This window comes from Molossus molossus, unplaced genomic scaffold, assembly GCF_014108415.1.
Source record: "Molossus molossus isolate mMolMol1 unplaced genomic scaffold, mMolMol1.p scaffold_m16_p_16, whole genome shotgun sequence".
In the NCBI taxonomy this organism is placed as follows: Eukaryota; Metazoa; Chordata; class Mammalia; order Chiroptera; family Molossidae; genus Molossus; species Molossus molossus.
In genome coordinates this window covers 9,266,523-9,281,065 of record NW_023425351.1, presented here as the reverse complement: position 1 = coordinate 9,281,065, position 14,543 = coordinate 9,266,523, and the positions used below count along the sequence as shown (strand labels likewise).

The 14,543-nt window shown below is 41.5% G+C and overlaps 1 protein-coding gene across 4 annotated transcripts; it reads left to right on the top strand.

Annotated features, from left to right (window-relative positions):
* Positions 1-258: 258 nt before the first annotated feature.
* LOC118631704 (AP-3 complex subunit sigma-1-like) lies at positions 259-810 on the top strand. 4 transcript variants are annotated; one of them, XM_036264232.1, is made up of 2 exons: positions 259-328; positions 533-810. In XM_036264232.1, exons 1-2 carry the CDS (start codon positions 259-261, stop codon positions 808-810), a joined length of 348 nt encoding a protein of 115 aa, XP_036120125.1. The 4 variants fall into 4 exon arrangements, with proteins under 4 accessions (XP_036120125.1, XP_036120124.1, XP_036120122.1 ...); XM_036264231.1 differs by having other exon boundaries at positions 259-531; positions 682-810; XM_036264229.1 differs by having other exon boundaries at positions 259-531; positions 604-810.
* The last annotated feature ends 13,733 nt before the right edge of the window (positions 811-14,543 follow it).

Genomic DNA, 14,543 nt, shown 5'->3' with positions numbered 1-14,543 from the left:
AATATATTTGAAGAAATAGTGACAGAAAACTTTCCAAACTTGGTGAAGGAAGAAGGCATTCAAGTTCAAGAAGCACAAAGAGCCCCAAGTAAGAAGAACCCAGGGCCCCGCCCCACCATACAACTCAGGGCGTGGGCATGCCCTGCGGGAGGGAGTGGGTGGGGAAGGATCGCAGGCGAGATCCTGAGGCTAGGCTCGTGCATCCGCTCCCGCCCTGGCCCGGGCCCCCAGTGCCCACCTGGTCCGCCTGGCTCAGCCATGATCAAGGCAATTCTCATCTTCAACAACCATGGGAAGCGGGAGCTCTACGAGTTCTACCAGCCTTACAGTGAAGATACACAACAGCAAATCATCAGGGAGACATTCCATTTGGTATTTGAAAGAGAGGAAAATGTTTGTAATTTCTTAGAAGGAGGATTATTAATTGGAGGATCTGACAACAAACTGATTTATAGGCATTATGCAACATTATATTTTGTCTTCTGTGTGAATTCTTCAGAAAGTGAACTTGGCATTTTAGATCTAATTCAAGTATTTGTGGAAACATTAGACAAGTGTTTTGAAAATGTTTGTGAACTGGATTTAATTTTCCATGTAGACAAGGTTCACAATATTCTTGCAGAAATGATGAATGAGATCGTTACACAAAACGATGCACAAAATAAATTAGACAAATCTGAGGCTGGCATAGCAGGAGCACCAGCCCATGCTGTATCAGCTGTAAAGAATATGAATCTTCCTGAGATCCCAAGAAATATTAACATTGGTGACATCAGTATAAAAGTGCCAAACCTGCCCTCTTTTAAATAAAAAATTTGAAAGGCCACTTCCAGGTAAAATCCAGGGAGAAAAGTCATCTAAGTTTACCATGCAGTTGTTTACGAAAAATGGAGGAAGAGAGTCTGAATTTTGCTCTTGGATTTAAGTCAAGGTACTGTATAGAAGCTGGTAAAATCAGTATGGCAGTTCAATGTCATTTTCCTTGTTCAGTGATTTTTGAAGAAATTGAGTAGTTCCAGTGTGATTTTTCTTGCTTTCATTTCTAAACTGCATTTCTATGCCCCCCCCTAAGGCATGCTTCTATGTATTGGCTACAACAGTATTTCGAAAGTGTTTGAAACATTTCTTTAAATTATGTACAAACCAAAATGTTGGTGTTTTATATGGATCACAAGTATAGCATTCCTTAATAATTTCTGTTATTTGTCACAATTGTTATTTAAAGAATCAAGTATGTATTGCATGAAAAAAAAAAGAAAGAAAGAAGAACCCAAACAGGCCCACACCAAGACACATAGTAATTAAAATGCCAAAATTAAAGACAAAGAGAGAATCCTAAAGGCAGCAAGAGATAAGCAACAGGTTACCTACAAAAGAAACCCCATAAGGCTCTCAGCTGACTTCTCAACAGAAACACCACAGGCCAGAAGAGAGTGGCATGAAGTAATCAAGGTCATGAAAAATGGATCTGAATCCAAGACTACTCTATCCAGTAAGGCTATCATTAAAAATAGAAGGCCAAATAAAGAGCTTTCCAGACAAAAAAAGAAAAAAAAAGGCTAAGGGAATATATTAACACCAAATCAGCACTGCAAGGTATGCTAAAAGGACTACTGTAATTAGTAGAAAAAATAGAAAGAAAAATAGAACCACACTAAACAAAAATGGCAATAAATAAGTACATATCAATTATCACCTTAAATGTGAATGGTTTGAATGCTCCGATAAAAAGACACAGAGTAGCTGACTGAATAAGAATGCATTAGTCGAATATATGTTGTTTACAAGAGACTCACCTCACAACTAAAGACTCACATAGCTTGAAAGTGAAGGGATGGAAAAAGAATCTTTCAAGCAAATGGAAAGCAAAAAAAGCTGGGGAAGCAATACTCATATCTGATAAAGTAGATATCAAAATGAAGGTCATAACTAAAGACAAGGAAGGCCACTACATAATATTAAAAGGATTTCTCCAACAGGAAGATATAACCTTGGTAAACATATATGTACCCAATGTAGGAGCACCAACATATAGATAAAATCTTCTGGAGGACTTCAAAGGAGAAATCAACAGCAATACTATCATAGCAGGTAACTTCAACACCCAGCTGACATTACTGGATAAATCATCTAGACAAAAAATTAACAAGGAAACACAGATTCTAAATGAAGCCCTAGATCAAACAGATTTCAAAGATACCTACAGAAAATTATACCCCAAAACTTCAGAATTCACATTCTTCTCAAGTGCACATGACATACTCAAAGATAGACCACATGTTAGGGCACAAACGAAGTCTCTACAAGTTCAAGAAGATTGAAATCATATCAAGCATCTTCTCAGATCACAATGGCATGAAACTAGAAATCAATTTGAACAAGAACATGCACAGACATTTGGAAACATGGAGGCTAAATAGCATGTTATTGAACAATGAATGGGTTACCATGGAGATCAAGGAAGAAATTAAAAACTTCCTGGAAACCAATTAAAATAAACACACAACAAGACAATCTATGGGATGCAGCGAAAGCAGTTCTGAGAGGGAAGTTCATAGCACTACAGGCCAACCTCAAGAAACAAGAAAAATCTAATCAACTATCTCACCTCACAACTTAAAGAACTAGAAAGCAATCAAAAAGAAAACCCCAGAGCAATTAGAAGGAAGGAAATAGTGAAGATCAGAGCAAAAAAAAATGACATGGAGACAAAAAAATAAACAATTCAAAAGATCAATGAAATAAAAAGCTGGTTCTTTGAAAAGATTGATGGACCGTTAGTTAGACTCACCAAGAAACAAAGAGAGAGGACCCAAATACACAAAATCAGAAATGAAAGACAAGAAATAATAACTGACACCACAGAAATACAAAGGATTGTTAACAAATATTGTGAACAATTATACAGCAACTAATTCAACAATCTAAGCAAAATGGACAAATTTCTAGAAACACATAGTCTCCCAAAACTGGACCGGGAGAGATAGAAAACTTGAACAGATCAGTAACAACAAAAGAAATTGAAGATGTAATCAAGACTCTCCCAGCAAACAAAAGCCCTGGCCCAGATGGCTTCACGGAAAATTTTACCGAACATTCAAAGAATTAATACCCATTCTCCTCAAACTATTTCAAAAAATTCACAAAGAAGGAAGACTTCCAAACTCATTCTATGAAGCCAGCATAATTCTAATTCCAAAACCAGAAAAAGACACTACAAAGAAAGAAAACTACAGGCCAATATCCCTGATGAACATAGACGCCAAAATCCTGAACAAAATACTAGCAAATAAAATCCCTCACTATATCAAAAAAATTATTCACCATGACCAAGTGGGATTCATCCCAGGGATGCAAGGCTGATACAATATTCGCGAATCAATTAATGTTATACACCACATAAACAAAGTGAAAGATAAAAAATAATATGATCATATTAATAGATGCTGAAAAGCATTTGACAGAATCCAGCATCCATTTCTGATAAAAACGCTCAGCAATGTGAGAATAGAGGGATCATATCTAGACATAATAAAGGCCATATATGAAAGACCTACAGCCAACATCATACTCAATGTGCAAAAACTAAAAGCATTTCCCTTAAGAACAGGAACAAGACAAGGATGCCCACTTTCACCACTCTTATTTAACATAGTACTGGAAGTCTTTGCCACAGCAATCAGACAGGAAGAAAAAAATAAAAGGGATCCAAATTGGAAAGGAGGAAGTGAAACTGTCATTATTAGCATATGACATGATACTATACATAGAAAACCCCAAAGACTGCATCAGAAATTTACTAGACTTAATAAATGAATTTGGCGAAGTAGCAGAATACAAAATTAATGTCAAGAAATCAATGCCATTCTTATATACCAATGATGAACTCACAGAAAAAGAAACGAAAAAAACAATCCCATTTACCATCACAGCAAAAAAAAATAAGATACCTAAGAATAAACTTAACCAAAGAAATAAAAGACCTATTCGCAGAAAACTACAGGTCATTGAAAAAAGAAATAGAGGAAGATATAGAAAAGTGGAAGCATATACCTTGTTCATGGATTGAAGCAACATCATTAAAATGCCCATACAACCTAAAGCAATCTATAGATTCAATGGAATCGCCATCAAAATACCAAAGACATACTTCACAGAACCAGAAGAAATACTTCAAAAGTTCATATGGAACCAAAAAAGACCCCTAATATCCACAACAATCTTGAAGAAGAAGAACAAAGTTGGAGGGATTACATAACCAGATTTCAGATTATACGACAAAGCCACTGTAATCAAAACAGCCTAGTACTGGCACAAGAACAGGCAGATAGATCAATGGAACAGAATGGAGAACACAGAAATGGACTCAAGACACTATGCTCAATTAATATTTGACAAAGGTGGCAAGAACATACACTAGAGTAAAGACAGCCTCTTTAATAAATGGTGTTGAGAAAATTGGACAGCTACATGTAAAAAAATGAAACTAGACCATCAACTTACACCATACACAAGAATAAACTCAAAATGGATAAAAGATTAAATGTAACTCATGAATCCATAAAAATCCTAGAAGAAAATGTAGGCAACAAAATTTTAGACATCATACGCAGCAGAATTTTTACTGATACATCACCTAAGGCAACAGAAACAAAGAAGAAAATGAACACATAGGACTACATCAAACTCAAATGCTTCTTCACAACAAAAGATACAATCATCAAAATGGAAAGGCAACCCACTGTATATGAGAGCATAATTGCCAACAATACATCAGATAAAGGGTTAATTTCCAAAATATATAGAGTGCTCATACAACTCAACAAAAGGAAGACAAAGAATCCAATTAAAATAGGGCAGAGGCACTAAATAGACACCTCTCCAAACAGGACATACAAATGGCTAAGAGACATATGAAGAAATGCTGAACATCACTAATCATCAGAGAGATGTAAATGAAAACAACTATGAGGTATCACTTCACACCTGTCAGAATGGCCGCCATCAACAAATCATCAAACAACAAGTGTTGGCAAGGGTGTGGAGAAAAGGGGACTCTAGTACACTGCTGGTGGGAATGCAGACTGGTGCGGCCACTATGAAAAACAATATGGTGTTACCTCGAGAGGTTGAAAATTGAACTGCCATTTGACCAGTGATCCCACTTGTAGGAATATACCCTAAGAAACCTGAAACACCAATCAGAAAGAAGATATGTACCCCCATGTTCATAGCAGCACTATTTACAAAAGCTAAGATTTGGAAACAGCCCAAGTGTCCATCAGTATACGAATGGATAAAAAAGCAGTGGTACATATACACAATGGAGTACTATGCAGCTGTGAGAAAGAAAGATCTCTTATCCTTTGAGATTACATGAAGGACCTTGGAAACATTATCCTAAGTGAAATAAGCTAAGCAGAAAGAGACAAATACCACATGGTCTCACTTATTTGTGGAATGTAATGAACATAACAGTCTGAGGAACGGAGTAGTCCCAGAGATGTGGAAGTGGGGTACAGACTGACAATCCCCAGAAGAGGGGGCGAGAGGGGACAGATAAATGCCAGAACTTATATGCATGTATGCATGAACAATGGACATGGACAACAAAGCTGGGGACCGGGCAGGGAGGGAGAGGGAGTGGGGAATCAGTGGGGGGAAAATGAGAAACATCTGTAACAAAAAGAAATAAATAAAGTTGAAAAAAATAACATATATGCACAGCTCATGGGCACAGACTGTAGTCTGGAGCGGGCCAAGGGAAAGGTGGGAGAGAGCTGAGTAGAGGTGGGCAAAGGTGGGGAAAATGGGAACATGTACAGTACTGTCAAGAATAAAAAATTTAAATAAAAAAAAAGTACAACCCAGCATAGGCTTATTTTTTTTTTTTTACAGATAATTTACTTTTTCTGAGTCTATTTTTTTAATGGAAAATTTCTTATACTATGTTATAAATGGTACAGTGAAGAAAATGTGAACCTTGGTGTCACATGTGAGTTCTAGTCCTAAGACATACTAGCTGTGCAACTTCAGTCAAGTTATTTGTAGTTAATAATAATAATTATTATTATTTATTTTTAATATTTGTTGTTGAATGTATTACAGATGTTCCTCATTTTTCCCCCATTGACTCCCTCCTCCCCACTCCTACCCCCTCCCGCCTTTTCCCACACTATTGTCTGTGCTTATTGTTTCTGCTTATAAGTTCTTTGGTTTATTTCCTCCCACCCCCAACCCCCTTCTCTTTGAGGTTTGTCAGTCTAGCACTAAATTTGTTCTTCTTAATCTTTTCACCCATTTTCCCAACCCCCCTCCCATCTGGCAACCAACAAAATGTTCTCTGTATCTATGAGAATGTTTCTGTTCTGCCTGTTCATTTTGTTTGTAGATCCCATTGTCGATAGACATGTATTCATTGCCATTTTGTTTGTTCATATATTTTATCTTTTTCTTCAAAAAGACCCTTCATCATTTCATATAATAATGGTTTGGTGGTGATGAACTTCTTTAACTTTTTCTTGTCTGGGAAACTCTTTATATGGCCATCAATTCTAAATGACAGCTTTGCAGGATAGAGTAATCTTGATTGTAGGTTCTTGCTTTTCATCACTGTGAATATTTCTTGCCACTCCCTTCTGGCCTGCAAAGTTTCTTTTGAGAAATCAGCTGACAGGAACTCCCTTGTAGGTAACTAGCTGCCTTTCTCTTGCTGCTTTTAAGATTCTCTCTTTGTCTTGAACCTTTTGCATTTTGATGATAATGTGTCTTGGTGTGGGCCTCTTGGGGTTCATCTTGTTTGGGACTCTCTGTGCTTCCTGGACTTGTATGTCTGTTTCCTTCACCAAGTTAGGAAAGTTTTCTGCCATTATTGTTTCAAACAGGTTTTCGATTTCTTGTTCTCTCTCTTCTCCTTCGGGCACCCCCAAGATGCGAATGTTGGCACGCTTGAAGTTGTCCCAGAGGCTCCTTACACTATCCTCATTTTTTTGGATTCTTTTTTCTTCTTGCTCTTCTGATTGGGCGTTTTTTGCTTCCTTATATTCCAAATCGATGGTTTGGTTCTTGGATTTACATACTCTACTATTGAATCTGTGTAAATTATTCTTTATTTCAGTTAATGCTTCCTTCAATTCTGACTGTGCATCCATAATTTCTGACTGGTCCTTTTTTATGCTCTTGAGGCCCTCACTAAGTTCACTGAGGTTCTCACTGAGTGCATTTAGCATCCTTATAAGCAATATTTTGAACTCAGCATCTGTTAGGTTGCTTATCTCCATTTCACTTATTTCTTTTCTTGGGGTTTTGTTCTGTTCTTTCATTTGGGACCTATTTCTTTGTCTCCTCATTTTGGCTGCCTCCCTGTGTTTGCTTCAGTGTATTACTTAACGAGAGGTGTGGGGCTATCTGAGACCAGATGCTGCTTGTTTGAAAGAATTTAGGAAAACCTGAAGCAGGATCCAAGACAGGCCAACCCTATGGTTAAGCCAACTGGCAACAGCTTGGGTGGGCCTGAAAGTTGGGTGGGGCGGGGCCTCAGGGAATCTCCAGGGTGAGGCTACCAGTGTGAGCCAGGTTGGTGGAGTCCCAGATATGGCAACTGTCAGCAGCCCCAGGGAAGGGCTCACCAAAGGAACAAAGGCCTCTGACAGCACTTTTGTCCCCGAGAAAGCCCCCTCTCCAGCCCTCGCTCCAGTGCCAAACAGCTCAGTTCTTCCCTGTATGTCTCTGGTGCCCCTCGAGCTGCCTCCCCTCCAAGCTTAGAGGGAGTGAGTCTGATAAGTCCGTGCGCGGGCCCTTTAAGGTGCTGTCTGGGGCACCATGTTATAACCCAGTAATTCTCCATCCCCTAGAAGAAGGAACTTGTCCTATCCTTGAAACTGAGTTGTTTTTGCAAGAAAATTTTTGTAGAGGAAAGTATGCATCAGCCATGACCACAAGGTATTGACCTTGAGCTTAACTAATCAGGAGATGTCAGAAGGGGCAATGAGACATTCAAGGCTGGGATCTAATAAATGTTAAGAAATAAAAAATAAACAACTTGTGCAGCTACTAACTGCTGATGTCCGCATCTGTAGACATAGCTTGCTTGCTCTGCTAACCTCTTGAGTAACCCCTGTCCTATATAAGCAACCTTCCCCCTGAGCTCGGGGCTGCAGTTCTCCTCTGTGTAGGTTGGCTGCAATCTCTGCGCAGATAATAAAGCTCCTAATATTCAAAATTACTTTGTGTCTGAATGAGGTTGATTCTCCTGGGTTACAACACTCCAGCCACATCATCCTCCCTGAGCCTCAGTTCCCGCTGGTTTTTTCAGCCAGAAGTTATGGGGACTTCTCTTCCTGGCACTGGAACCCTGAGCGGGGCATCTGGTGTGGGTCGGGGACCCCTCAGTCTTCAGGGATGACCTTCCCAGCCAAGGTGTCCTACTGATTTTTATTCGCCACATGTGGGTGTGGGACCAGCCCGTAGCGCTTCCGCCCCTCGTACCAGTCTCGATGTGGCTGCTGCTTTAATTCTGTTGTTGTAGGACTTCCATTCAGCTTGATTTCAGGCGGTTTTGAATGATGGTTGTTCTGTAATTTAGTTGTAACTTTGATGTGGTTGTGGGAGGATGCAATACCGTCTTTACCTACACCGCTGTCTTGACCAGAAGTCTGTAGTTAATAATTATTAAGTCATTCACTCATAGAAAATATTTATTGGAGTGCTTCGTGTGTGTAAGATGCACACAAAAAATAAGCTTGGGATAGACGGAGAAGACAGAAATGGTACTACCTTATAGCACAGAGTTGTGTCCATATGATAAAGAACTATAATACTTATTTAGATTATGATTATTAAAATATCCTCAAAGGAATATAGTATCTGTAAAAATAAAGCACAAAGAAGTTCAGCCCTGGGAGTTTAGGGAAACTAAGGAGACTTCAAGGTTTTTTAGGTTTCTTAAAAAAAAAAAAAAACTCAACTCAATTTTAAACAATATCCAAAGTAGAAGGAATAATATAATAGACTTCTATGTACCCATATACCCACTTCAACAATTTTTAATAGCTGTATACGTATTGGTGTGTCATAGGGAGGCCAGAGCCTGTCAGGCAAATGGGGTAGCAAGTGCAGGTCCTAGGGTACATGTGATGACCGAAGGGAAGGCTAATATACAAAGGACAAACATCACTGGAATATTTATGTGGAGAATGGGTTGTGTGTGTGTGGTGCATGGTTGGAGGCAAGAGCAGATTAGGGGATAATGTTAGGAGGCTACTGAGTAGTTCGGGCAAAAGAAATTAGTGGCATGCAATACAGTTGTGGTAGTGAAGAAGATGAGAGATTTACACATAGGAGGTGGAATAGGACTTTGATAAGAGAGACAAAAGTGTTCATGAAAATTCCCATGTTTTAGCATGAGCTACTAGGTGGATGTCACTACCACTCCTGAGATGGAGAATTTGGAAAAGGAGCTATCTGGGAAGAGAAACATTTAGGTTGGTGGTCCTCTCTGATATTTAAATGGTGATGACAGACAGGAAGTAATGGGATTATTTCTGGAGCTCCATGAAGAGGTCTAGAGGCAGATATAAAATTAAAAACCAAGTTATAGACACAGTGAAGTGGTCAAGTTGTGTCGTCAAGTCTAATTGAGGCAACAATGGGAAATCTCTCTTCTTTGTGGAGTGCCAGTCAGATGCCCAATACTCTAAATTCTACACTAGATTTAGAATCTATTATATCTTATTCTAAGTGTTGACAGTAATACTATCAGTGATACCATTGAAATTAGGTAGTTATTAATAATAGGAAAGGAACAAAGGGAAGGTCAGACATTATAGGCATGGCCATTTTGGCAGCTTTACCAGGAAACTGCAACTTTGCATTCCCCAGGGAACCACCAGCCAATTCCCTACAGATCACTGGGGGAAGGGGTCCAACAAAGGGGAGATAGACACATGCCCAGTAAAGTTGGGGTGACCCAGGGATGGTACTTGTCAGTCACACCTGGGGACACAGATCTTTGGCTAGAAAGGGCATGGCTACAGCAAGCATGGAAAATTTGGGGATATATAATCTCCTAAACAAAGGAGTTCTCTCTTGTGCTCTTGGCTCGCTCTTGGCTTCCTTCCATTCGCTCAAGTTTCCCCCACAGTCATGTGGACCTTCGGACCCCACATACAATAGACTGATGGACTGCAGCAGGGAAACACAAATTTAGCTAGCCCGATTTGGACATGGAAAGGAAATTCTGGACACTGGTTCTGATTTTACCTCTACTGAAGCCACAGCTACACTTCTCCTATGACTGAGCAAAGTGAAATGGGGCTTTGGAAACTCGGGGGTTTGATTCCACAGGAATAAAGCTTTCTCAGAAAGTTCTTTTTCTTGGGATATCGCAAGAAATCACACCCACTAGCAACCAACGGGGACGAGGACTTCTCCTATCTGGTAACATTAGTAATAATGTCTACCTTAAACTAATATTTTTTTCTTTCACACCCCCCCCCCCCCCCGTTACAGAGTGGACATCTTATATTTACTAAGTATTTGTGGCTTTATGCACTGGAACTCAAACACAAGCTAATGAAAGAATAGAGACTAGGGAGGAAGAGAAAGACTGAAAATGGATAAACTGCAAAACAATATTCTTACTGAAGCACAAAAAAAGTGCTTTTGAAGCATAAGACCAAAACTCCACTTCTGCAATACTATTCTGAATCCTTTACTCTTCCTCAAGCAGCCACTTTTTCAACTTGTTTAAATCATCATTTTAGTTTTTTCTACAACCTTGATTACAGAATATTTCTACCTAAACTTTGTAACCTAATTCTATTTCTATTCAGTGTTGACTCCTCTTCCCATTGTATGTCGTTTTAAATCAACTTCTCAAAGTGCTGAGACTCTTAAGTACACTCAGTTGTGGGATCTAAGGAACTATGGCTGTTCCTAGTTCTCAAAGTGAGTTATCAGACCAGCAGCAACAACATCATCTGGGAACTTGTCAGAAATACAAGTTCTCTGGCCCCGCCCCAGACCTACACAATCCGAAATCCAGTCATATAACAAATTCTCTTGGTGGTTTTGTGTCTCTTAAATTTAAGAATTTCTACTCTGGATACTTAAATACCACCCCCAACCCCACCCCGCCCCATTAAATGGGAAATTAACTCTCTTTATTCTGGTTATCAACAGCTACAACTATTTGACAAGGAGAGAATTCTGAGATGCTCTACATTAAATTATAGCAGCCACAGAGCTAGAAACATAATTGTTAGTCTGTTACAAAAGACCAACAAAAAGCTGCTCCCATTCCTTCTATGTCTGTTGAAATTTCAGACTAATTTCCAGGTGGCTGTTTCCGCAGATTATTTTACTCAGGCACCATGAATTCCAGGAGTCTTTGCTTCTTGTTTGCACGTGGGCTTTCCAGACTGCTGTCTACAGCCATTCCTCAAGAGTGGACGTTTCTTTCTGGGGACTGTGCCTATACCAGAGCTTGGCTGGCTTCACTTGCTCCCACCCCTTTGCCTATAGCCAATGTAAATTCTTTCAGACAGCTTGCATCTTTCTCCCCCTCTTCACTCACCTGATGTACAAAAACGCTTGTAGCCCTGGCCGGTTTGGCTCAGCGGTTACAGCGTTGGCCTGAGGTCCAAAGAAACCTGGGTTCAGTTGCCGCTAGGGGCACGTACCTCGGTTGCAGTTTGTCCCAGCCCTGGCTGGGTCCTGCGGGTGGCAACCACTCCATGTGTCACTGTCACTGATGTTTCTCTCTCTCCCCCCTCCCACTCTATCTGAACAAAAATATGGAAAAAATGTCCTCGGCTGAGGATTAAAAAACAAAACAAAACGCGTGTAAACTCCTACAAAGTGGACATACTGTCTTCCATGTCCTTTCATATTCTTTTCAGCTAGCATTTTTTGCCCAATAAAATCTTTCTCTAAGACTTGCAGTCACGGGGTTCAAATTTTTGTTTAATGCATTCCTGACGTATTCATTATTGAATTAGTAGCCTACTTCGGGTTTTCATTTTATTTTTATTTAATCTCAACTGATGTCTGACAAAAGAGATCAACTATGAGCTTTGTTTGAAAAACACCGGAGGCTGAAACCTGCTAAGACACCAGCCCAGCAATTTCCCCAGCGGGAACCTGATGGTCAGCGGTGGGGCCTGCTGAGAGAGTGCTCTGGAAGATCCCGAGCCCCAGGGAGGAAGCTGGACTGGCACCGCAGCACGCCTCAGGACGCAGCGCTCCTGGGCACCTAGTCTGCCGCCCAGGTTCAAAACCCAGCCAGAGTAGCCCATTTGCGGGCAGAAAACGCTGAGAGGCAGAGAAGCCGCGCCCCACGCCTGAGTGCCCTCCAATCGCAGCGCGCGCTATGACGCACAGTGCTGATTGGGCGGTGCATCCAGGGAAGCCCCGCCCCCACCCTATCGCCAGCCAATTGCAACGCTCAGTGCGGAGCGCTTTGGCGAGGCGACGCACGGGGAGGCCCCGCGCACGCGAGCGGCTTGCTTGGAGATGTCTAAAGGCGGCATCTCTCGCGGTCCGAAGGTGAGCTAAGAGCCAGGAGCCGGCGCTTCAGCGGTCGCGCGGGAACTCTGGGCCAGCGCCTCCGGCTCCGTATTCCATCCTAAGCGCCTGGCCCCCGGGACTGGCCCCCGCCTCCTAGGGGAGAAACATGGGTGCTTTGCTGGTGGGGGTCCCAGGCAGGGCTGCGGCCGGTTCCTCTAGGAGCGTGTACAGAGCCTGCGGCGCGCGGGGCGGCTCCTGAGGTCGGTCTCCTGCCCAGGTGTGCGCAGGTCAGGGCGAGGAGCCTGCTGGAGCTGCGCAGGGGAGAGCCACTCCTTGGGACCGGCGTGGGGTCGCAGCCGCAGGGGTGAGGGAAGTGAGGCACTCGGTGGAGTTGAATCTGAACAAGCGTGAGAAAGGTATTTGTCCTCGCTGGTGTTTGGTAGTTCTTTGATTTTTTAACTCTCGTGTAACATCAAGACAGCGGTGTGGATGGGAGTGGCTCTGCTGTCGTTTCCCCCCAAATATCTGTTGTCGCACTTTCCATTTTACTCTAAACTTTTTCCGAACTTTTCTCTTCCTGCTTCTGTGGAAGAGGAGTCTGAAGTTAACTGCTGCCAGTCTGTTATACCAGCGTCTGCCAGTGTCTGGTCACGGACTGCGTGTGCAGAAAACATTGCATGAATGATACTTAAAGCGTTGTACCTGTGCAGCACACCAGTTGCAAATCGCTGCTCTGAAGGCAGAGGCAGTTGGAAAGGAGAAGAGAATTTGATGTTTCATGGGTGGGATCTCTCTGAAAAGGATATCACTCTTGAGACACTCACAAAACTAGCTTTAGTGGGTTTCTTTTCATTTTACATCCTTCATTAATCGGGGTTAATCCCTTCCAGACTCTAGCGGTTGCACCTGGCGTTGAAGGATTCCTGGGGTGCTTGAATACATAGGCCTACAGTCCATGTGTACAGTAACTTTAATTATAATACAGGGGTGTATAATTGCCTCAGACAACCGAGTGTGCCCTGTCATTTTCACTGTCTGGATCAACTTTTTTTTTTTATCCTCACCCGAGGATATTTTTCCATTTTTTGTACAGATAGAATGGGAGGGAGAGAGAGGAAGGGAGGGAGAGAGAGAAACATCGACGTGAAGGGACACATCGAGTGGCTGCCACCCGCACGACCAACCAGGGCCGGGGACAAACTGCAACCGAAGTACGTGCCCTTAGCGGGAACCGAACCCGGGTCTCTCCGGACCTCAGGCCGGACGCTCTAACCGCTGAGCCAAACTGGCTAGGGCTGGATCAACTTTTTAATGAATATATTTGAAAAAGCTGCGATAGAGAGAAGCCGCAAAAGTCCAAGCACGAAGTGGCCGGGGACGGATTGTATATAGCTTTTTTTTTTAAGATATTTTTTCCCTCTTTTTAAAATGTATTTATTTATCTTTTATTATTTTATTTTTGTTACAGATATTTCTCCTTTTTCCCCCATTGACACCCTCCTCCCCATTCCGCCCCACCCCAGCTTTGTTGTCCATGTCCATTGGTCATGCATACATGCATATAAGTTCTGTGGTTTATCTCTTCGCCCCCCACCCCACCCCTCTGAGGTTTGTCAGTCTGTACCCCATCTCTATGTCTCTGGTTCAGTTTTGTTCCTCACTTTGTTTAGTTCATTATATTCCACAAATAAGTGAGATCATGTGATATTTGTCTTTCTCTGCTTGGCTTGTTTCACTTAGCATAATACTCTCCAGGTCTTTCCATGTCATCTCAAAGGATAAGAGATCTTTCTTTCTTACAGCTGCATAGTATTTCATTGTGTACATGTACCACAGCTTTTTTATCCACTCATCTACTGATGGACACTTGGGTTGTTTCCACATCTTAGCTATTGTAAATAGTGCTGCTATGAACATAGGGGTACATATATTCTTTCTGATTGGTGTTTCAGGTTTCTTAGGGTATATTCCTAGAAGTGGGATCACTGGGTCAAATGGCAGTTCAATTTTCAACCTCTTGAGGTAACACCATAGTA

What these genes read in the sequence shown, in the direction of transcription:
- LOC118631704 (XM_036264229.1), top strand. Translation starts at nt 259, where the DNA reads ATGATCAAGGCAATTCTCATCTTCAACAACCATGGGAAGCGGGAGCTC. An exon ending in GCATTTTAGATCTAATTCAA is followed by an intron (nt 532 to 603) that starts GTATTTGTGGAA and finishes CATGTAGACAAG; the next exon opens with GTTCACAATATTCTTGCAGA.